Genomic DNA, 24,481 nt, shown 5'->3' on the forward strand with positions numbered 1-24,481 from the left:
ACCTAGGGTGAGTCTGAATTGCTGCAGGGTTGCTCGTGCGGGTTCGTCATTAATAATGCCTTAACATGTTGGCAATATTGCGTCCATTTCAAAGTAATCTATGCGTTCTATTCATATTGCGTTTAGGATATTTTCGCTTGGTTTTACTTAGCTCAACATGACTTAACCGCACATTCCCCCCATCTATTCTTGTATCCCATTAATTTGTAAACTGTCATGAAAGTGCAAAATTGTGTGGCTTTAGTTCATATTTGTACTCACCTTTCCTGCACACAAGTTGCCGGCAGGCGCGTTGCATCCAACACACCATGCCAGGGTTCCGCTGGCACCGGTTTGCGAAATCGTAATTCATCTAACGGTGGCTTGGCATAGGGTATGCCTGTGTACACATGCACCTCCCGACCCTGCACAGTGACTGAGCGGCCGCGCACCGGCCCGCTCGACGTTTGCACCACCAGCCGATCGATGACGCCATAGACGGAGGACATACGCAACAGTAGAACAACAATGGCGAATAGACCACGACCGATATCACCGCTCAGCACAGGCGACGATGACGCGAGGCCGCAATACTTTAGTAGCGCCATCGGCGAAACTGAGGGCAAGGACGATGCTCGAGCCATGCTAATCGTCGTTGTGGGGGGAAATGCAACGAAGCGCAAAATGCAAAGCGACAACGACAAAGCGTGCGCGTACGCGTCTAAACGAACCGACCGACTGACTAACTAACTAGTTAGCTGGGGGGAAATTCAGTACACTCAGCTGATTGAACGCCTGCGTGTTTCAATTGGCTTGTTGGCACCACTTCACTGCCTGACCTGGCTATGTGCTTATATTTAAAAACACGCACACACACGCACTAACTGCCGGTTTGGCATGGAAGTTAGAGTTATTTTTTATTATCGGACGCACACACATACATCAAAATGTTGTTCGAAGTAAACTTCAATTGAATCGACCCGAAACGCGACGCTACGCGACGCACCACGATGCTTTGCGTCACAACGATACGGAAGCCGACGCGACTGCGTTTGCTGCTCTAAAACTAGGCCGACGTTTGGCCCTTCGCAATTGCGAGACTCTCACCAGCAAATTGAATGACGTCACTACACAACGCGGCCCAGCTCAGCTGTGGCTCTATCAGGTCAAGCACTCACGCGCGAATGCCTCAGTGCATAAGAGACGCCTGCGTACGCCTGCACCACACCACTCTGGCGCTCTGTTCCCAAATTGCTTTTTCAGTGCGCAACGAATCACAACAATTTAACCTGTTACTAGCACTGCTAACTGATTGCTGACGGACTGGCAAGCTGTTGTCGTGTTTGCTCAGATGGGATGCCCTTCGGCGGTTATAGTAAGCCAGCAATGGCTGTCAGGCAAACAACCCTTGCACCACATGCAATAGGAAATCACTTGTTGGCTTAGTGGCTCGCTGATTGCGCTTTCACTGTGACTTTTTTTTAGCTTTTTGCTTTTCGCCTTTTGACTTACGGCTTTTGACTTCCCGCTTTTATCTCTACCGCCAGCGATTTCACTCCGCCGTTTGGTGCTTTTATTTGATTTGATTTTTCTTATTTATTTTTTGCCGTTTTAGACGCTGCAGTATTAAATCTGTTTAGGCCAGGCACGTAACTGCCGTTTTAGCTGTTGCTGCAACTGTCCAATGTGCTACATGTCAAATGAGGTGAAATGAAAAAAAAATACATGTATACATGTGTTTGTCGCTTTATGTGCCTGCGTTCGGAATTTCTCTTAAAAAGTCAGTCTAATTCAGCAACCCGTAAACAACTGCTCGTATGCCTTACGTATTTCACTGTGTTCCGACTGCATGTAGCATGTTGCCTGAAACATATATACATATGTAGATATGTATGTAAATTTTATGCGTTTTGCTGTTGCCACAAAAACACTACAACTGCCTTGTTTCACTTCGCTGCCTGGCGCATCAGTTATCTGCCACAATCTGCGCTTAGTCCCTACACGCTATCCATGAGAAATGGGCTGGCATACGCAAACTTAATCCGCCTTTGTCCTAGTTTTGTTGCAACAATTTGGTTTTTTTTTTGCTGTTTTCTTAACTTTCCTTATTTACTTATTTACACCGCCATTGTGTGTCGTCTACACACCCTGTACATCCCCTCGTACACTTCCTCTGTGACGCAAGGTCTGCAGCACACACTCTGCCACTTTACCAAACCGTATATGCGTTTGCACAAGGAACTGAATTGCCACTGCTGTTTCCAGTTTGTGTTTTGCTTCTGGTTAAATTTCCTCTTCTCATTGAATCTGCAATTGAAACAAAAGCAAAAAAAAAAATAAGTTAACAGGCAATTTTAGTGCACTCAGAAACACACACACAAAATGGATATGCACAAGTGAAAATTAAAACAAAAATACGAAGAAAAAACGAAAAAACTAAATAAGTAAAAAGTGCTTGTAGTTACACAATATAGGAAAACCACTCCAAACTTTTCCTTGCATTCACGCTGCGTCTCAATTTGTTGCACTGACAGTGGCATACACACGCAGGAACCCAGTAAGCATTCACACAAATGCACGGCATGACCACTTGATGCAGAAATACATACATATTTATCACACACACAGACACCATATGCGCTCCTCTTGTATTGTACAGCCACGCCTCGCACTCTTTTAGCCACACCCATGCACTTAGAATGTTGCTTGTTGCCCATTACAAGCTGCCATGTGTGCTTACTTAAGTGCTTAAGCGTATTTATCTGTTGTCTGTGGATGTTTAGATATTCTTTCACTACTTCACTCTCTGTCGTCTTCTTCATTTTCTGCCTTCAGCCTCTTCCACTGCATAGAAATTGTTGATTTTGGAATCAGTTGAAAAAATAAATTAAAATAAAAACTCACATACATAAGCACATGCAGATATTTATAAATATATTTGCTATGTGTATTAGGGTGGCTGAAATAAGGCAACTTTTGAAAAATGTCAAAAAATTCATACGAAATTTAGGATGAAATTAAATACTGTTTTCACCTACTTAGAGTAGGGTACACTATCGGGATATATGTATATACAATTTTCGGCGAAAAGAGGTAAACTACAAAGTTCATGTTAAATCGATAAACTAAGACCCATCCTAATATGCATACATATTTAATTGCAGGAAAAGTTTTTGTAAGTACACGAAAATGGTGCGGCACCTGAATGCAAATAAAAATAGCATTTTGCGGTGTTGCACTCGTGCTTACCTTCGAAAAGTGTATAATATCTTAAGTAGCGTAAGTACTTTTAAGTTGTAAAGTTTCGCAAAATGTGTAAATGGCACCCATCCTTAGCCGGGCGAATACCAATTTGAATACAACTTTCAGTTTGAAAAGCTTGCTTACTCCAAAGAAATATAAATGTACCTCTTATGTGGATTTTCGAATTGGGAGGCAAAATTATGTTGCGAAAAAGTAAATAGATTTTTGTTGAAATCAAATTAAAATAAGCTTACCAGCAGCATGCTTAAAGAATCGAGAGGGAAATGCATCCCGCTTTGAAGCTTTCAATGGAGCGTAATAAGCTATCTTACCAATCTTTCGCAATCATTTATGGGCCAATTTCACAGTGCGTAGTTAACTCAGAATCGACAGTTAACTAGAGATTTTCAGTACAAAATTCTGTAGTTAACTCCCGATTCTGAGTTAACTACGCATTGTGAAATTGGCCCTATGTTGAATAAGTAGAACGTTCCAAATCTCTCAGCTGAACTTTGACCTTGTGTATAATTATGTAGGTTAGTTAAGCCTGGTGGCTACTTAACTGGTTTAACTTAGTGAACAGTGTAGATTTTAATAATTTTATACTATGCCGTGCTTAGAAATCCTTTCGGTAATCAATTAAGCAGGAATTAGAAAATCGTATCTACAAGTAGCTCGTTTCTGTAACAATTCTCTACCAAGGCGATATGAATTCTCTGTTCTCTACGGCTAATGAGAAGTAGAGAATGACGTATGCTCTCTACCAGTAGAGAAATAATCGGTAGAGTTACAGAAACGAGCTATTGGTCATCTAAATAATTCTCACAGAGAGAATAGCAAAAATACTGGCGATGTTTTTACGGAAGAGCTAAGAGTGATCTCAAGGGTGCTAACGAAGAAGTAGAACTCACTCTAGATCAAAAATTTGCATTGAAAGAGCTTTTCGCAATGTTCGAGTTACGTTCAGTCACAAGGAACCCTATTAAATACATATATATTCGAGACTGCATCACTCCCCATACAAAAAAAAATCGGTACTGTGATCCATTGGAATTATAAAATCTAATATATTTTAAGACGCCCACCAAAACATTTCGGAAAATTATGAAGATTTACGTGAGCTGGAGCGATTTGAAAATACCTCCGAAAATGGAGTTTTTATAAATAAAAATAGTTTCTAAAAGATTTTTTTTTAATCCCCTCAAATTAGAAAACGGTTTAAGCTTGAAAAATTTGCATAAAAATATTAAAAAAAAATTTTAAAAATTTTGAACGTAATCGTAATAATCGGATTTTTGATGCTGTTTTTTTAAACTTATTTTTCTATGATTGGTATAAGAAAAACTTGAATAACTGATCCCAAATTCTTCCGATTTAGACTTGTGAGGTGTCATTGGAAAGGTACTTTCTCGCCGTTTTTATTTCTTTGCTAATAAACTCATTCAAATGATGAAAGAGAAAGGTAGGATGAACGAACGTCATTCAAAGTTGAATTAAGATGTGTTGGTATTTGGAAAAAAAAAATTGGGACACGAATGACTTTTTTTGTGCAAAACTAAAAACAGTGGAAAAATACCTTTCTACTGCGATCCCATACGTCTATATCAGAATAGTTTTGGCCCAGTTATTCAAAATTTTCGTAAATCAATCTTTGAAAAAAAGTAAAAAAAAACAGCATCAAAAATCTCATTAAATATTTTTAAATATTATTATGCAGATTTTTTTTCAAAAAGTTTTTAAAGAAATTATTTTTATTCATAAAAAACTCCCACTTTTGGAGGTACTTTCAAAACGGTCCAGCTCATTTAAATCTTAATATTTTTCCGAAACATTTTGGCGGACGTTTTAAAATATAGATTAAATAGATAATATAGATAAAAATAGCTTTTGTAATCCCGGCGGAAAAACCGCAATTTTTTTTTTGGTGGTGCAGTCTAATGTATTCAGATTGGTGACCATATTGTAATAGTTCATTTAACTTAACAAATTATTTGAAATTAATTTATTATTTTGACAAATGGTCCCCAACCCCCTAAAAAATATACTAAATGTTTAAGCAAACCATTTTCTAATACTCTGCCGTTTTAAAATTGCATAAAACTTGTGTACAATTTATTCAAATTACACTTTTCAAACAGGTGGCAACCCTCTTAAAAATATTTTCAAACTGCACCCTTTTTAAACCTTTTTCGTCTGACAGCTACATTGTTATAACATATACCTAATTTCGCTAATTAAAATTTGTATGGGAAATGTCAGGCCCCCTTCTCCAATAACGCCAATTTTTCTCCATTGGTATGGTATTGATTTTATTCCAATACTCTACCTCAAGTACGTACTTTCATAGATATACCGGATGCAAAATTCCGGTTGCATGGGAAGTGCCACGTCTTTTTATGTAATCGACATAAAAGCCACCCTATATTTTATGCTGGCCTAAATGACAACAGTGCGCAACATTGTATGATGATCGGTTGAGTAGTTAAAGCGTGAAAGCGTGACAAACAAATCCACTCTCGCATTTATAAAATTAGTAAGGATAATGGAACGATCTTTTGTCCTCCCTTGTGAAATTTGGTTTGAAGACAAACCAATTTCGGCGTTGTGCCATCTTTAGTGTCATTTTACGTACTCAATTTTTGTTTCGAAATGCTATTCTAAGTATCAAAAGCTTTTAACTTTACTATAAAAAGTAGCCTATAGAGATTAATTAATCTTGAATTTTTGGAAATAATATTTCATAATATTTTTAGGCAGTCATTATAAATTAGATGTGGCCGTCCTTCTGTTACAAACCTCAACCTCCGGCAACACCGGCATCCATAATCCACTAAGCCGCTTCGCTGTCCTCTGATCAAAGAGCCAACAACCTATATGATCACGTGGCTCTTTCTGCGGATTTGACAATCAAGAAAATGAAATGAATAAGTAAGTACATAGTGAATTTTGATTGCCTTCAACAAATCGAATTATTTTAAGCTTATGTTCCACATATGCCGTACACCCGCAACGAAATACATTCCGCTAGCTTAGAGTGCAAAGTTGCCAAGCCCAATTTCTTTTTAATGTTACAGGAGAGGAAAAAACTTTAACATTTTGCATATTTAAAGCAAAGAGGAACTCCATACGAATAAGAAGGAATCGATCTTTATTAAAATATTTCGTATTATTTTGGTTTTATCGGATTTTCGGTGCCTCTTTTGGAGTTAGCAAATTTGCGTTTCATTCGTAACGATGTTAGAGTTTTCACTCTAAGTTAGCGATATATAGTATTTAGTTGAATCTAATATTAAACTGTAATATTTTGTATATTTGGACTTGGAGATGAGAAACAATTTCATTTCGATGACTGAGTGGAAGATCGACCTATCTCGACAGCCAGTTCGAAAACGCTCAATATCAGAAAATTTTTCAACAACGCCCTATCTCAGAATTCGGTTTCAAAATGCCGTATCTCAGCACATTTTCAATGTATTTTCGTTTGATATAGAGCACGGAATTCTGAGATAGTGCGTTCTTCAACCAAAATTCTGAACTGACTGCCGAGATATGACGATCTTCCACTCACTTCCATCGCTTTGAGGATACTGACTTTTAAGAAATGTGTCGAAAATAGTAATTGCAGTATTAAATTTGCCACAATATTTCAGCAGAGCCAAACATTATATGGAATCTCGATCTTCAATCGAATCGATGACTTACATATAACACCGTGCGACAGTAAATTTTACACACACAAAAAATCAATATATTCGCGAAGCCATGGGTCGAATGAATTTTCAGTTTTTCCCTCTGGTGCCAGGTTTTTTTAAAGGGCTTTGGTTTTTGTAAAATTTTATTACTTCAAAAAATTAATTAAAAAATTCTGTGCAATGTGGAAAACACTACGTATGGGTATCAAATTAAAAAAAAAAAAATCTTTAAATTAGCTATTGAAAATGTCCTTTTAAAATTCTATACTTGAACAGCCTGGAAATTTCGCAATAAATAACTTTGGAAATATATAGTATACGCTTAGGACTAATACACAGCCGACCACATCTTCGAATTTTGTCCTTTTAATTTTATTATCTTAAAAAAAATTTATCTAATCAAAAGGACCGTTTCTATACTTTTTCGTCCTTGTGAACAAAAAACATTTTATTTTTTAAATTCTACAAAACTTTATCTTTCCTTTGGTATTCATTATGTTATTCTATATTGCACTGAAGTTTTTAAATAAATTTTGGATTTAATCTTACGTATATTGAATGCTTCGTGTGTTTCGAAAGTTTTTTGTTTTTGTCTCTTTATTTATTCACAATTTTTCGGCGTTTTCTTAAAACAAGTTTTTGTTGTTATAAATCGACCAGTATCATTGTGCTGAAACATCGCATCAATATTCCGAAGTATACTTGTGACTAGAAAAGATGAATTGTCTTTGCCATCTTCTAGAGGATCATGTTGGCGCATGTCATTAGCTATTCCTGCAAGAATAAAAAAAATATTTCTTTTCGATTTTCTGGGGCTCAACTAGAAGGCAATTCATTATATGTAGTAATGGTGCTGTCGGTCTCCTACAACTCAATATTAATAAGTGTTATAACAAACTACTTAACGTTTACGACTGTAGTATATGTAGTATCTCTGGTAATCCTCTTCAGTCTGTTGACGAGCTTAAAGGCATTGGTGTAATCTTTGGTGCCTCTTTATTATTCAATAACCACATCAATTTTATTGTTGCAATTACTCTACACATCAATTTTTCATTCAATATTAATAGAAGTGAGCTTATTCAAAAGGTTTTCCTTAAATATGCCCCCTCTTCCCCAAAATTCTCCACACCCACCCTTCCCTTAAATTCCCGCCTCTTTTTGATTAACCGAAAGTCTCTTGAAATCAGAGGGACTATTCTTTCCTTGTCTTTTGGGCATAGCTTTACAAATGGTAACACCGCACTACTGCTTGCTTTCATTTTTTTATTCCTGCGAGGACACTTCGTTTTAATTTACCTTTTACCTCAATAGCTTCAGTTTTTTGTCAGTAAGAACCTTTGAATTTTATTAACTTTTTGAAATATTTAAATAAATAAATATTTTCCTCAGTATGCTGTAGAGCAGATGTTCCCAAACTTTTTTCCCCCCGTAGACCCCTTTCAAAAATTTACTGCTTTCGGTGGACCCCCTGCTGGTACATTTCTACATATTCCCAAAGCTCGTAAAAAAAATTAAACGTGAAAATTAGATCTAACAATGTAAATATGCATCGCTGATGAATTATAAAACTAAACTCAGAGTGGCCAAAATAAAAGTAGAATATTTTCTTGTGTTGTATTTATAAAAATAATGTTATTACACGCTTGTAGGTTTTAAAAAATAGAGCTCGTAAATATATCAAAATACTCTCTCGCTCGGAAGAGTTATATTTTATAAGAGCACTGCGAGCGCTAGCGTTATTAACATTATCTTCACCATAAACTCATCAAATGTTCGGCTCACTCATGACTTAGCACGTGGAGTATATGAAAAATAGTTTATTTGTGTTAATGGCACCATTTTTATTTTTATCGCTCCGAGTTTTAAAGTGAGGCGAAAAATATTTATCACATTTTTAAAATACAAAACTTAAAACATCAAAACGGCTGAGCTTCTTACGCCAAACTTTAAATTCAGAAACCGAAAATAGAGAAAAGAACCAGTTTAAAAAAATCGATGACAAATAACCAAGCAAGCAAGAATCACAAAATGTGTTCCACCGTCTCATCTTCTTCAAGGCAAGATGGGCAAATGGACCTGTCATTTACGCCTATCAGGGTCAGGTGTTTGTGCCACGTGAAGTGACCAGTCAGCAGTCCAGCAAGTTGTCTGTAGTGTCGTCTGCCCAGTGAGAGCAAAAAATTAGACAGACCCTGTGAGATTGAAGGCAACATGAGTTTTGCCCACCTGCAGCCCCTCGATGTCTCTCAGTAATTTCTGAGCGAAGTATTCACCCAGTTTCTGATGGTGGCTTCGAATGCCGAAGGTGGGAGTTCTAAAACTGGTTGCCGACCCAGGAATGACTGGTCTGAGCCAACTCTGGCCAAATTATCAGATATCTCTTAACCAGGTACTCCAGAGTGTCCTGGCACCCAGAGTAAAACAACCTCGTCATGTTCACCATCATATTTTAGTGGAGACTTGCATTGCCGAACTAGTTTGGAAGTACTTAAAAAGAGGGCTTGTCAATGCCTTAAGTGCAGCTTGGTTGTCACACGTAAACTCCTTCCCCTCCACCTATGTTCCACCACGTAGTCCATGGCTTTGAGTATTGCAATTACCTCAGCCGGGACCACCGAAGCATATTCCCCTACAGAAAGATGAAGCTTATCTTCATTAACCTCCAAAAAGACCCCAGATCATGACCCAGAGTCAGTGTTGTAGCCATCAGTGAAGATTCGGCAATGTGTGAGAGTTCGGTCTCAGCGATGGAATCAAACCAACATTCAGTCTCAGGGAACTCAACATTATAGAATCTCTTCAACAAAGGTGATGGTGGCGTACTATCCTGTAGCATTGAAAATACACAAGTGCTTAAATCTCTGCCTCCAGCAATTTTCACCGCGCCCCACTCATTGTCATACCAACATCAGGTACTTTTTAGTCTGCAGGTGGCCTTTAAGGCTTCTCCACATATGAACACAGCAGGTTAGTGCAGCAGTGCATCAAGAGCACTCAAAAAAATTAAAGTTAAATAAAGAGTCTATCAAGCAACCACCTTGGTTCTTTTCGTGGACCCCGATTTACAACTTATGGACCCCCAAAAGTAGCCTAAAATCAACAAAACCCCCCGTAAAAAACTCATTTGATAAGAGGTATCCGAAAACTTCAAACAAGTCGTCAGCATCTGTTTTGTGCCAACTAACGCCAATTGGAAATGCCAAGTGAAGCCAAGTCCTTCTCCACTTGGTCTTTCCTTCACAGTGAGGGCTTTCCTCTTCCTCTGCTCCCACCAAGCAATTAAATACTTCCAGACCCGAGGCGTCGGTGTCCATTCGAAGGACATGGCCCTAAAACTTACCCTAAAAAATCGGCCTCCAAAAAATCTCCCTTTTAAAAAATGTCCTCCTAAATTTGTTGGTTTGTTGCTCGTTGTTTTTCTTACTATGTAAAATTTACAGCTTTAAATGTCAATTGCTTAAAAAATTCCACAGGGAAGAGCAGCTAAGTAAAAATTACTTTCTTTTTTGCGGTAAAATTGGTTTTCGCCTCGGCCGCTACATAGCCTAGCTGCGCCACTGCCCATAGTCGAAACAATTTAGGAAGGAATATACTAATCGTATTGAGGCTCCCATTCCATTCACACTTTGTGTTTAGTTCTCAAAACGTGAACGCTTTTCCCAATTCAATTGCTCTATTTGTTCAATTTATAGCCAACTCGTCAGATAAAAATTCACTGGGTTTTTGGCAAATTAATTGCAGTAAATGGATGATCAAAAATTTTGCCAGAGTAACGAAGGAATGCAAGTGTAAAATATTGTTGCAAAACCTCTGCAAAGTGGATCGACGTACATACGTACAGAAGTTCGGGAAAGCGTTACAGGGCAAAGAGCTAACGAAACGTTGAGGAATGCAAACTGAAAAGCAAAGTCTCTGGCATATGACATATGCGGCAAATTGTATTATGCAATTTAACCTGAGACAACCGGAAGTGAATGCGGAAATTCACAAGCCAATATGAATTGCATATAAAGCGCAATTCATGCCTGCTGGAAAAATAATACAAAAATATAACAATTGTGTGAATTGTGGGCAGTCAACTGCAACGCTTGGACCATGCATATTACTGCAGCAAAAGTAAAATAAATAACTTAAGCCAGCTTATCATTATTAACCAGTTTGTAAGTCATTGATCAAGAAGAATCTTTCAAAATGAGCAACAGTTTTCTAAGTCTTTTACAAATAGTAATTTTTTGCTGTCTGTTCCTACAGGCCATATAAACACATATTATTGAGTTGTGCGCAGAGACGTGAAGAAATGCTTGTTCATTTTCGCCATGTCGCACTTGGGGCATGTCATGTCCAATACCAATGTGTTGCATGCCACACTGTTGCAACGATTTGCAGTTGACAGCACTCAAGAGTTCAGATTGGACTTGGATAGTGCTGCTGGTAGTCCTATCGTGGCATTTGAGTACATACATATATACATAGTACCAAGTGTATGCTGCAGCAGCACGTGTTCCTAAGTAAGTAGCGTGCCACTTTGCGGCAATGCGGGCAGCAGCTATGTATGTACATGACATGTCACACAAATGGTCAACAACGCTTGCAGACTTTTACACATAACATAACGAATTCAACTTAACTGAATGTGTTCGAATTTTTTGTTAGTTGTTCACACCCCTCGTTTTCTTTTAACCAAAAATGGTTGGCTTTTAAGTGGTTTTTGTAAAGTTTGAAAATACTTTTCTTTCCTTGTACCTCTTTCACTTCACACAGAAATCACTTTGGCAAGTGCTACCACTGGCTGCATAGCGTTTTTCGTTTCTGCTGATTTTTCAGTTGGAACTGCTGATTTTCTTTAATTATAGTCGTTTAGCGAAAAAAACAGCAGTTCAGTCAAGGTTTTCTATATTTTACGCCATTTTTTGTTTTTTTTATTTGAATGCTTTTTACACACTTGAAGACTCGTTGAAATACAGAAAACAGCTAGCATATACTACGTACCTACGTACATACGTACTGCTATTGTGAGTGCTTAATGCAGTCTTGCAACTATAATAGACTGTCAACTAATGGGTTTCCGACATGCAAAATGTTGTCGAATTCCGCCGAGTATGATTTGCCGAAATCAAAGAAAATACATCTAGGTATGCGCATATATATGTGTTTATGTATAAGTATGTGCAAGTGTGAATAATGAAAAGTATGTAGTATTTATACTAGGCTCCCAAAAGACCTTGCCACTATGTCGGCCAGCAGCAGTAGTTGCAGTAGTTGCAAAGCACGCGAAGTAAGTAGTTGCTTGCCGTGTGTTGGCAATTCATTTGATTGCTACAATTAACTTTTAATTCCTTCTTCTTTTCATACATGTGATTTGCATATTTTGATATACTCATGTTGGTTTTTATTGATGAAATATTTTTGAGTAAGTGCATTAGTATAAATACATTAGAGATAAGCTTAAACGAAGTTTAGCAACTTCTTGTTGCCTTTAAACGATTTTCACAGTGCTCAGAATTTATGAGTCTAAAATTAGTGTCTCTTTCGTCATAAATATGGTTATGATACCAGTCAACCAGACTGACTCATTTCGTAATCTATTGGTGTCATGAATTTTGAGTTGATCAAAAGTAACGCAGTTCACGTAGAAGTAATAGTTTATTTATAATCGGATTTAAAAAGAATATTTGTTTTTACTGTAATGTATCAGACTTTAATATGACTCCTACAGTTGCCACGTAAAGGAGCGCAAATTAGGTGTTGGATTTGTAGTGGGAGAGAGACTCCGTCGCCGAGCTCTGACATTTACCCCGTTGAACGACCGTCTAGCCATAATCCACATCAAAGCTAGATTATTCAACATCTCGCTCATCTGTGCCCATGACTTGATGGAATAGAGGGACGAGGCGTCCAAGGATCTCTTCTATAAGCGCTTGTATCGTACATATGGGCGCTACCCCCGAATCGATATAAAAATCGTGCTTTGCAATTTCAATGCCAAGGTGGGCGTCCCTAACGGAAATGATAAAAAAAGGGACTTTATAACTTAAAATTACTCATACTTAGGGCTCGGAGTCTCATGCATTAACAAATCTGAAATAAGCGCATAAATATAATATGTACCCGAAATTCAAAAATATGCGCAATAAACAAGTAAAATATGCAATTGAAAATATTTTTCCAATATTTTATTGCCGGCACAAAAATACCATTTTTATATAAAATAATTATTAAAATGGCTATAGAAGACTTCTAACTACGCCAACATATTTTTAAATTGATAAGAAGTATATAATTAGCGCCCCCTGAAACCATTTTAACCGTTATTTTGCATAAAAAAATGGTAAGCTTAAGGTTTAATCGTCACACGACTTATGAATCCCCTAAATAAATATTTATGTATAAAATTAGTTTATAATTACGCAAACAGTTACAATTTTGTCTAAATAGAAATATTGACAGTTAAATAGTGGTTCAGATGAATAGTTGGCTGATTTAAGTGGATTGTCACCCTGGTCACCGTATACCATACGTAATACAAAGATAGCCAGCTGCACTCTGAAACATTCTACAGAAAATGGCTTGCCAAGTGTGTTTTGCCTCATGCTTGCAAAGGCCTCACGCTCGCACAGAAAGTGTTCCGACTGTCTCTTTTGAGCCAGAGTCATCGCAACTGCGACAGAACCTGCAATCCAATAATATCGATATGTACCCCAACGAGCCAGTGCACTGTGCATACTACAGTAAGTTTTTAGGTATCTTCTTTGCCTCTAAGAGAGCTTTCGTTTAAGTGGGTCGCAGGACACCCTGGTAAACCTGTAGGATCCTGTACGGTTCCACCTCTGCTTGGCCTTGGAGAGATAAATTTCGCACCTATGTCCTGGGATGGGGGTAATTTCGTATTGATCAGAGACACATGCCGCTCTCTCCTTTAGTTAAGATCTAACACAGATAGATAGATAAAGGGCGCTTGGCTATCCGAGAACATATTTAGATGAGTATGTGAAAAGAAATGTTAGGTAATTTTTTTGTCTAGAGATTTCGCACGAAAAGTTATCTCTCAATAGAACCTATTACGTTACCAAGATTATGTTGTCTTCTTACCAATGAAAATCTAATGTTTTTAGCTATGATTTCAATCGAAAATTGGAAGTTAGGCGGACTTGTACCGATATATGTAAATATGTTCCGTACCAATATCGTCTAGTTTCGTCTATTTAAAGAGTTCTTCTCATTTGAATACACTTTTCTCATCGGGCATTTTCTACTTAATAGAAAACAGCAAGAATTAAATAAAATGCTAAGCAAAGCTACACGACATTTTGCGACAACTTGCACTTTTTTCCAGCTCAGTGCGCGCAAAAGTGCAAAAGGTGAAGAGGGAACAAATTTGTGTCATCAACTATTGACGACGGCAAGCACTTCCTTTGCCTGGCTTTTGTTTAGTTCTTTTTACGTTTTATATTTTTTTTGCTATTTTTCTAAATTTCTCCAGCAATCGTACATGGAAAGTTCATAACAGTTCGATCAAATAAGTACACAACAGCAAGGACAAGTTGAGTTATGTATGTTCGTACGTACATATGTACGTATACATATATTGAGCAGAGAGTGTCACAAATACTACTGCTACCAGTGAAACTTCAATTACAGTTGCGTAAAAGTACTAGTACTACACTTTTTCTTCACTGCTGTATATACACAATTTACATACATATATTAGGGTGGTCCAAAAATACATAGGAAAATCAACTTGTTTGATTTTTCCTGCTGCCACCCCCCTGAACTGAATAATATCAAAAATAAGGAGGCACGTTTTTTTACCTTCCTTTTATTTGCTCGGGATGTAACTAAATATGTCATATTGATGCGCCTAAAAGATGCAGCAATTTCTATTCTCAAGTTACATACCTGATGACAGTACGAATGGCAATTATAATAGGGAGGTTTTAGTTTTTTAAACTATAATTTTATTTATTTTGAAATCGGGACTTTGAAGTTTCCTATGTATTTCTCATGGGGAAACTGCATTTTTTCGTAGTATGGCTATAAAATCGTTAAAAAATAAATATTTGTTGATCGAATAAGACTATTTCCCTTCAGAAGTCTTCAAAAAACAACAATATGATGCTTATTTAACTTAACAATTTTATTAAGTGTGTTTTAATAACCGATTGTCGTATCTGTTATATACCAAATTTGTTAGTTTATGTTTTCATAACCAAATCACACACGAACAGCTTTTTTTTACTTTCTAAAAAAATTGGAAAAATAGGGTTGCCAGATATTTGAAGATTTAAAATTATTTAAAGGCTCAATAAAGTAATCGAGTTTTTTTCATCAAAACTAAAAGCGTTTGAAGAAATTTAAAAATATTTTGTACGGGTTGCCACCTTTCCAAAAAATTCAATAATAATTATTTAACATTTGAGCTTCTTAAATACCACAGTATGGGTACCAAATGGAAGGTTTATGCACTCCCAGCAAAGGTTTTTGAAAACACATACTTTAATTCACATATATTTTTGGATGGGGTTCTCATCTCATCTATAGTAAAATATCTTTGAAGAAAACCCATTTTGGACCACCCTAATATACATACATAGGTACGAATATATATCTGTGCTTTGCATATCAAGCATGCATATAACGAACTAATACAGGAAAATACTATAAACTTGATTCGATACAAATATACGAAGCGCCTTGCCTTCGATTGTGGCACGTAATATTAAGCACGAAGAAACGTGTGCTTTTGTAAACATACTACTCTCATATAGGGATGAAACGATACCATGCAGGTATCGATACTTTTACTTGGAAGTAGTATCAAAATAAAAGTATCCAAGCCTGAAAAATATCGGACCTAAAGCATCGATACCTACTCGTATCGGTACTCAGTGTGTATTCCGTATTAAGTTAAATTTATTTTTTTTTAAATCACAAGTTAATCATCCTTTGGGAGTCCTAAACTCCGAATAATAAAATGTAATAATGTAGGAGGCTCATTCCAAGGTAATCGATACCAAATGGAATGAAAATAAACTTAAGAAGTGTATCATTTTTAGTAAATAAGAGTAAATAAATCCATATTTCAAGACTGAAAGCCAAAGTTCCGAATTATTATATATTATATATAAATGGGGTCGCTAATTACGAATCTGAAGTCAATTTTTTAAGTTAAAAATTACGGATCCAATTTTGCGACCTCCATTTTTTTTTTTTTTTATAAAAAAATATGTGTCTCTTTTTTCTCACAAATAACAATGTTTTGATGTAGCGCTTATGAATTTCCAAAAATGGTGTTTTTTTTACCACTCTAATATGTATATATATTTTTTACAGACTAGATTCGAAGATAGCGTTTAAATTTTCTGGGCTTGGGATACGTTTAATATTTTAGTGTTTTGTAAGATTTTTTTTTTTATATTTTGAATCAACTCTTTTTCTTTGTTTCTTTTCTTCAATAACATAGCTATTTGCCGCTACCTTTATTATTGCGCGCTAATGTTAAGAGCGCGAAGAATGATAGACTTACTCAGTGACTTTTACATCGCATTAAAACGTCTGTAGTAAACATTCATCCATTTCACACTTCCACTCGAACAATTGACCGTGTAAACGTTGCAAGCCCTCGACTTTGGTGAAGCAATTGGATTGGTCTATACTTTGCATTTTGTCGACTTTGGCGCCTTCTCGCGGTTTTCGCTGGCTGGGCGATTCATATTAGCCATAAACGTAGAGGAAAACATTTTGGAGCAAAATTTAACTTGGTATCGGGTTTCGATACGAGTATTTTTTTTCGATAACTACTCAGTACTTGGTTTAAAATTATCGATGCCAAAACTACTTGGTATCTAACGAAAAGTATCGAGTGTGTACTTGTATTTACTCGTATCGTTTCATCCCTACTCTCATAGCTTGTTACTAACGTCTTTCACTTCGCATTCGCTCCCTTAGCTCTCCAGCTGGCGTGCGCGCGCTTTGCATATTCTTGCTGCAATAATAAAAATGCCATTTGAATCACAAAATACCACCAAAGGAAGTGAGTTGGAAGTGAACGAAGGTGGCGCGCATTTCTCCATATATCAGCAACATCATCATCATCACAACATGCCACTTGCCACACATCGCATGCCAAATACCGCAACACGACACTTTTCCGCACATGCACTCGTCATCGTACATTTCTCGTGGGAAATACGAGGCACTGCTTAATGTTGTGGAGACTTATGCAGTACGTAATACTCATTTGGTATGCAGTTGCGGTATCAACTAAATATTTTTAAGTATTTGCCAGCTCCACTCCACTCATCAAACCATTCTGTCAACCATTTAGCTGAGGCTACCCAGCTCGCTCAAGTCTCTAACATCATGGCTTGCAGGCGCGCGCGTGTGTGTGTGTGTATGGGGGGAGCGTATGCGTTGCGTGCAAAACGTGAGAGATTACGGCGTCACTTCCGTTCTAAACAGTTTAAGTTATGATTTCTTATAAACATATTTATTTTTCCCTAACACAATTTGTGCGCTAGCAATGCATTGAATAGGCGATGAGTGACTAGCACATGAATACTATTTGCTTGCACTTGTGCTCGTGCTTGGCGCGTTACTCATACGCCTAGGTGATTTAGTTGGGCTCCCTGGTAGGTAGTATGCAGGAATACGCGTTTGGCAAATCACTGTCAAATGGACTGACAGAGAAATGTGCACAGTGTCGTAAGATATCGTTCTTATGGTTACATATTGGCATACATGTGCAATTGAATAAATTGAAGTTCTAGAAGGGATAGGGTGCAAATTTAACCCTAACTAAATCAATTATAAAGTTAGTAATTTCAGTCTCGTCTAAAGTTATTTTAATAAGAAAAATTGTACACTAAAAATAAGTAAAAATACTTCTCATTTGATGCTAATGCTCAATCAGATGGAAATTTAGTGAGTCATGAATTGAAATATTTTCAAATAATTTAATTTTAAGGAAGAAAAATTTTGCCAAAATATAGTTAATATATGAAACAAACATACATATTTTAAAGAAGTCTGAAACCTCCAATTTGTGGTGTGCGTCCTAATGTTATACCACAAATGGAGGGACTAACCATTTTACGAAGCCTCCGAACGGCAAATTGTTTGATGAGAAGCTTTTTTCAAATACACTACGTCCTATGCAGTGACAGTATGCACCGCTAACCACTCGTCCACAGCGATTGTTTTTAATCAGGGAGGAAGGGTGACTTACATAGGAAAGGCAAACACGTTTCAAAGCCATTATTACTCAGTAATAAGGAATGCGTCGGATAAAATTGTCCGCTTCTTTTCCACTAGGCCTTAGTTGGGGGCCATTCGGTGGATTAGCTTTTCCTTGCAACATTTTTTTTCTATTCCTTTGAAACCACTCTAAGCCTTCTGTATCGCAATGACATGAAGCGAGGTCAGGCCAAAAAATTCTTAGGCAATTTTGTCACTTTTTATTTGAAATTTTGAGCGGTCTTTTTTAGAGAAGCAGCTGCATAAAATCCGTGCCCTGGAAGATAAACGTATAGGCTAAAATGTTCGCCCCGTCGTCGTTCTTTATGCAGCTAACAAATTTCTCAACAAAATTTTGTTTCAGCATCTTAGCTCATCTTCTTTTCTTTCGCGATATGTTTCATGGCAAAATTTTGTCTGGAAAATTTTTCACTTTGCGGGTCTTGAGTCTTAGTTCTACACCCGAAGTCAACCTTAATTGTCAGTATCCTCCCTGAAATGGTGGGATCTTGCTTTTGTACGGTTAGAACTTTATTTTTCTTTGCGCGACCATGTTAGCCCTTCTATTGGCAGGAACCTTTCTTTCGACCAATACGCCGGTCAGTCTTAAATCCAACTTGTAGTTAATTTTTTTTTCAATACCAATGAGGTTCCTTTTATACAAATTTTAACAATATTTGTTTTATAGAAAATAGAATTTTCTCTGTCATGTCTACTGAGTTCAACTGGTTGTAATCCATTGGACTTTTGCATTTGGATTTAGATATATGCTGTAGGCACTTAGGGTTGCAACAGTTTTGAATATATATTTAAGCGTGTTATGCAAACAAGTGTTAACTATTTCAGCTTTCTCAAATACAGCTTTCATTAATAAAAACTACTTTGGCTTTGTGTGAAACTATACTGGTCATACTGTATATCTTGCCTTTCGAAAATTTTTGAACTCGCATTTTGAAGCGCTTAAAACGAGTTCAGACTACAACTGTACACATTACCCTATAGTTAGGAAAAATAATGTAAGGAGAATGCCTAAGATAGTTTCAGTCATAGGGTCTAAAATACGCTATCGTGGAAGGACTAAGAAGATTGCTAAAATATATCAAAGTGTCCGGAATGAAGTTCAAGTGTGGCAAACGTTTCTAGCACCACCGTCAAGACGTTCATCCGCTGGGCTTGAAAAACTAGAGAGTAATTTTTGAATTATCTTGGCAAAAAAGTCTACATACATATAAATAGGATAATTAAAAACAACACTAGAAAAAGAAAGTGTTGCACTAAATAATGTTAAAAAATCCGAAAAACCGAAAAAATATGCCGCATACTTAAGTACCATCAAACTATTTTGTTTACACAATTTATTTTTATGCATTTCTTAGCATAATTGATGCTATTTTCTTAGGCTTACCGCAAGGTAGAAACTTGCAGTACTTATATATGTATGTACATAGCTGCCTACTTTTCATCGCAAGTAGATATATTTTATGACACCCATTTTTTATATTCTCACTTGAAAATTTTGTAGCCTTTTGCTTGAAGGCTCTCGTTGCTAAAAGCACTGTTTTACGCTCGAAGTGCTTGTGTGGCATACAAGCTGTAGAAGAGTGGGAGAGCCGCTGGACTGAGGTGTATTTTAATGTATTTTTCTTTGCAATTAAGTGCAGCTGGCGCCTGCAGTGACTTCGTTCTTATTTAGCTGTGCCACAAGGTGACGAACTTTTTCTCATCACGAAGCCGCTGAACTGTGACCGCATGCCTGGTGGCGACAACCTTGCTGTGACACGCTTACAAATACTCCTTCCAACAAATAAATACGTTTAAATATACATATATTTAATTTTGTACATACACTGGCGGTCAAAAATGAATTAATGGTGTCTTGTTTTTTGTATATTTACAATGTTTTTCAAGCTAAATAAATTTGTTTTGTTATTTTTTTATAAAAATATGGTTCATGCTTTAAGAAAAGCCAAATAAGTCTTAAACTTTCAAAACCTTATACAGAATTTAGAAAAATTTCACAATTTTCGTTTTTTCATTTTGAGCTTTTTAATCAAGCTTTTTAATCAGAACTTATATAACATTTTTAAGTATGCAGTAACAAGCCTTAAAAAATTTTAGTAAAATATGGGCAAGTTTTGAGCAGCTAGAAGAAGGCATTAATTTTTAATACTTTTTTTGTTGACGGCATTTTGTACTTTTTTCCGTATAAAAATGAATTTCTTGTGGAAGACTGTTTGCGTTAAAAACGCCAGTTTTCCTAATTTTCCATATTTATATGAAAAACGTACGTACCCAAAAATTTCATAAAAAGTTTTATTGAAGAACTAAAAATAAGAAAATGAAAATTTATTGATTTTTACTAAATTCTGTATAAAGTGCAGACGTTTGATTTATATGGTTTTTGTTAAAGCACGGACTATATATTTATTAAAAAAAATTGCAAAAAAAAATTTACCTAGAAAAACATTGTAAATATTAAAAACAATGCAGCATTCATCCACTTTTGACCACCAGTGTATGTATGTATAAGTGTGTGTATACTACGCTTAAGTGCACGAAGCATACGCCAACTCTTTTATTTACACTTTTGTCCTCGCCCTTTTCCCCATCTTAGGCTACTATGCTGCAGTTTTATTAATTTATTCCTGAATATATTTCCTCACAGCGAAACCCTAACGCTCTACAGAGTCTCCTAAGTGACTTGCAGCTCTCTTAATGGCATTAAGAAAGTTTTTATTTATTTTTTTTTTTCTTTTACTTTTGCGCTTTTCCTTGCTCTTCATTTTTTCACAAACGTACCCATGTATGCATGTCTGTAAGCAGTATGTATACGTACAAATCGCTACCTAAAGGTTAAAAGGTCACAAGTCCGCTTTTTTGCAAAATTTTGTTTTTGATGCAGAATGACAGATAATGCGAAACTACATCGATTTTTCGTCTCTCCTGAATAATGATAAAAAATGGACTTGGCACCTTTTCACCTTTAGGTAACAATATGTATATTAATAAGTATGTATGTATGTATTTGTGACTTTACCGCAAACTTGCTCGTAATTTATTGTAGATTTATGTATGTAGAAACTCGTATTGCTACCGCCAGTGGTACAATGCCGTTAAAATGGCGCGGAAATTTCATTCGTATTGTGTTTTCTTATTTTTCCTTTTTTCAACTGCAGAGAAATTGTAGACAAATGCATGGCTCATATTTACTAATGAAAACTTCTTATGCATGGCGACTTATTTTATATTTTACTTATGCACCCATTGCCTATTTCCTCCACTTGACTTTGAACACTGTTGGCGACCATAAGCAGTCATTATGTGTTCCCCTCGCAATTCCCCAAATAAATGATATTTTTGCATACACAAGTAAAAGACATACATATGTACATACATATACAGTTGAAAACTTTAGTTGGCCGCTGTATCGCTGTTCACTGCAGATAAGAGGATTTATAATTTGTTTTGCAAAGGATTTATGTGACTAGCACAGTTACTAAACTGTTGCAGCAGCTGGTCTGGCAGACCTTACAGCTTTATATGTCATTTCGCATTTTGCCATGTTGCTTTCGTTCCTGCAGCTTTTCCTACTAAAATTTCCTTAAGTCATTTTTGGCGTGGCATAAATTGCAATATGCCATATCAGCAACCCCCCAGTGGCTTTTTCCTTATACAGCTAACTCTAACAAATGTTGCACCACCTCGCTTAACACTCTACATACTCGTACATATTTACTTTAAAGAAAATGTTGGCGTAAAATTTTCAGCAACTGCAACCGAATTTTATGCAACCCCGTAAACGCATCTCACTGCCAGTGATTCAGAATACAAACGATTGCTACGTTATGATGAAGATTATAACCAGGCGCCAGTTTTATTGTACATCATAGGATTTAGGTTTGCATTATGATTCGAATGATATAGCGAAATTTCAAAATGGCTCTGTGAAATATCCAATAATCGAGTGCAATCAAATGCAAATGAATGTTTTACTCGTAAGAATGAAAGCAGCAGTAAAGGGAAAAGTAACGAAATGGTTACATGTATTACATAGATATATCGCTGGTTCAGAGCGAAAAGTTGCTAAGTCAACATTTCGTAAAAACTCATATTTTAATATAGGAAGCAAGAGAAATTAAAAATTCGTTTCGAAAAGGATCAAGGTACCTCTCGTTTATTTTTAATAAAAAGCAAATTTGCTTAGCCCAAAAGAGGCAACGAAAATCTTTTATTCGGTATAGAACAATGCTAGGGGGTGAGAGCATACAAATTTCGATTTTACTTTTTCACATGAATTTTTTTCGGCCACCCTAATGTATGCACAAGTGTAGAATTCTGATTTTTAACAAAAACGGAGTACACAGAAGGCAAAAGTCAAATTTACTCATATAAACTTAAAATAAAAGGGCCTATAGCTGAATTTATTTTTGTACAAACGGATGCTTATATAAATACTCACTAAATGGCACTTTTTATTAAGTAAAATATTCGGTATATGGATCTCCCTATTTACATTTAAAACTAGGTCAAGTGGCTACCTTCAAATATAATCACTTCAAATTAAATTATATATTATATATTTATTTTGAAAATTTTATACAACTATTTCAATCAATAATATCAAAGTCTCCATTCAATAAAACTCATAAACTTCTAATATAACTCAAGAAAAATGAAATACAATTTATGGCGCTTGTGCCAACAAAGCAAACAAACCTAAAATAATATTGTCGTCATTGGTCTGTCTAATCGTCGCCTGTTTAGCCCACTAAATTACCAAAATCGGAAAAAACTTGACCAACCATGCCTCCTGCATACATACATATTTATTCGTTAGGCAAGCCAGCTACTAACTTCAACCAAAAAATCGCCCACCATTTCATTTTTGCTTTCTTCCGTTTCCCCATCCGGTCTGCTAAATCGCGAAAATTTCTAATTAAGCAAAACACCTTAAATTTAATGATAGCCCACTAAATTAAATAATAAATTTCTGAAAGGTCACAAACATTTTTATGTCACTTACTTCAGGACGAAACAAATACATACGTTCTTTTGAAAGGCTTTGAGGAAAATAAAATAGGTTGGATGGTTTGTCAGATTGTAAGTAAACAATGGGTTATTCACTTTGACCAACGAAAAGTAAATCATGAATCTTTCAGTGTTCTCTTTTTCAAAGTACACCTGCAGGCAATTGCCGACAAATCTGTAGTAGAAAGTGTGAAAAAGAAAGAAAGGCAGTGAAAAATCGAAATATCTTGAAATACGGATAGGTTGATTTAAGCCAATTATTTTAAAATGAATTTTAGTAACAAAAAACTTATGATTTTAAATTAAAAACTGTTCAGTCGTTTAAAAAAAATTACAAAAAATTTCAATTTTCATTTTTATTTTCTTCTTTTAGTAAAAAAAAATATATATACATAGGACCTCGATAGTATTCATTGATATGTATGTAAAAGCATAGACAGACGGCAACGTTGATCCGGATTAACGACGTAATTCATCTGATCAAAATTGTGCCTTGACAGACGGCAGTAATGCAGATTTAAAAAATATTAAAAAAAAATAGAACAAACGAAAATAAAATAAAGTAAAATTAAATATATAAATCAAATAAAATTTGAAAAAATAAAATAAATAATAAAAACAAAATTCGTTTGGCAATCGCTCCAACCAAAGGTCGAACCTGGAACCTGCAGGCTTGTAGTACGCAGCTCTCACCACTCGGCTACTGCGGATGAATTAGTCGGCTGCTTTGCGTATTTGTTTGCTCAGGGAGCGTAGAACACAAAGAAAATGCAAAACTAGCATTGCCCTTGTCGTCCGTCATGCAGTCACCGTATTAATTCAAATAAGTTCTTATTCAATTTAAATTGGATTCCTATCTGAATTAGTGTGGTGACTGCATTACCAATGAAAAGATCCATGCTAGTTTTGCATATTCTCTGTTTTCTGCACTCTCTGAGTATTGTTCAGTGTTTTCAACGAAAATTACCTTGATCCGAGTTAAATTTGAGAAATAACTCTAGGACTTAATCCGGATCAACTGCAGTTAATTCTCGAGATAGCTCCGAATTAACGCGTTGATCCGGATCAACGCTGCCGTCTGTCTATGCTTTAACATATGTTTTGGAGATTTTATGGCAAGAATATTTTCAATTTTAATTCCATACACAAGAAAAAAGTAAAGTGATTTTTTCAAACAGTCATGTTAGGTTTTTCGTGTTAGCGTTGCAAAATTTTTGAACCGAAAAAGTATTTTTTACTCAAACTTAACTGGGCAATTCTGGCAACTGTCTGTCAACTCTCCAGAGTCCTTCATATGACAATTG

At 36.1% G+C, this 24,481-nt stretch overlaps 1 protein-coding gene across 2 annotated transcripts in view; it reads right to left on the minus strand.

Annotated features, from left to right (window-relative positions):
- The window catches only part of LOC118737836 (acetylcholinesterase), a 325,799-nt gene that overhangs the window by 111,957 nt on the left and 189,361 nt on the right, over positions 1–24,481 (minus strand). For both annotated transcript variants that reach the window (XM_036468619.1, XM_036468618.1), the window contains one exon: positions 262–2,286. In XM_036468619.1, the coding sequence (XP_036324512.1) occupies positions 262–623 (362 nt within the window). In that variant the 5' untranslated portion in view covers positions 624–2,286. The remainder of the gene's footprint in view (positions 1–261; positions 2,287–24,481) is intronic.

The sequence above is a fragment of the Rhagoletis pomonella genome, unplaced genomic scaffold, assembly GCF_013731165.1.
Source record: "Rhagoletis pomonella isolate Grant_MI unplaced genomic scaffold, Rhpom_1.0 Rhpom_scaffold_00004, whole genome shotgun sequence".
Classification (NCBI taxonomy): Eukaryota; Metazoa; Arthropoda; class Insecta; order Diptera; family Tephritidae; genus Rhagoletis; species Rhagoletis pomonella.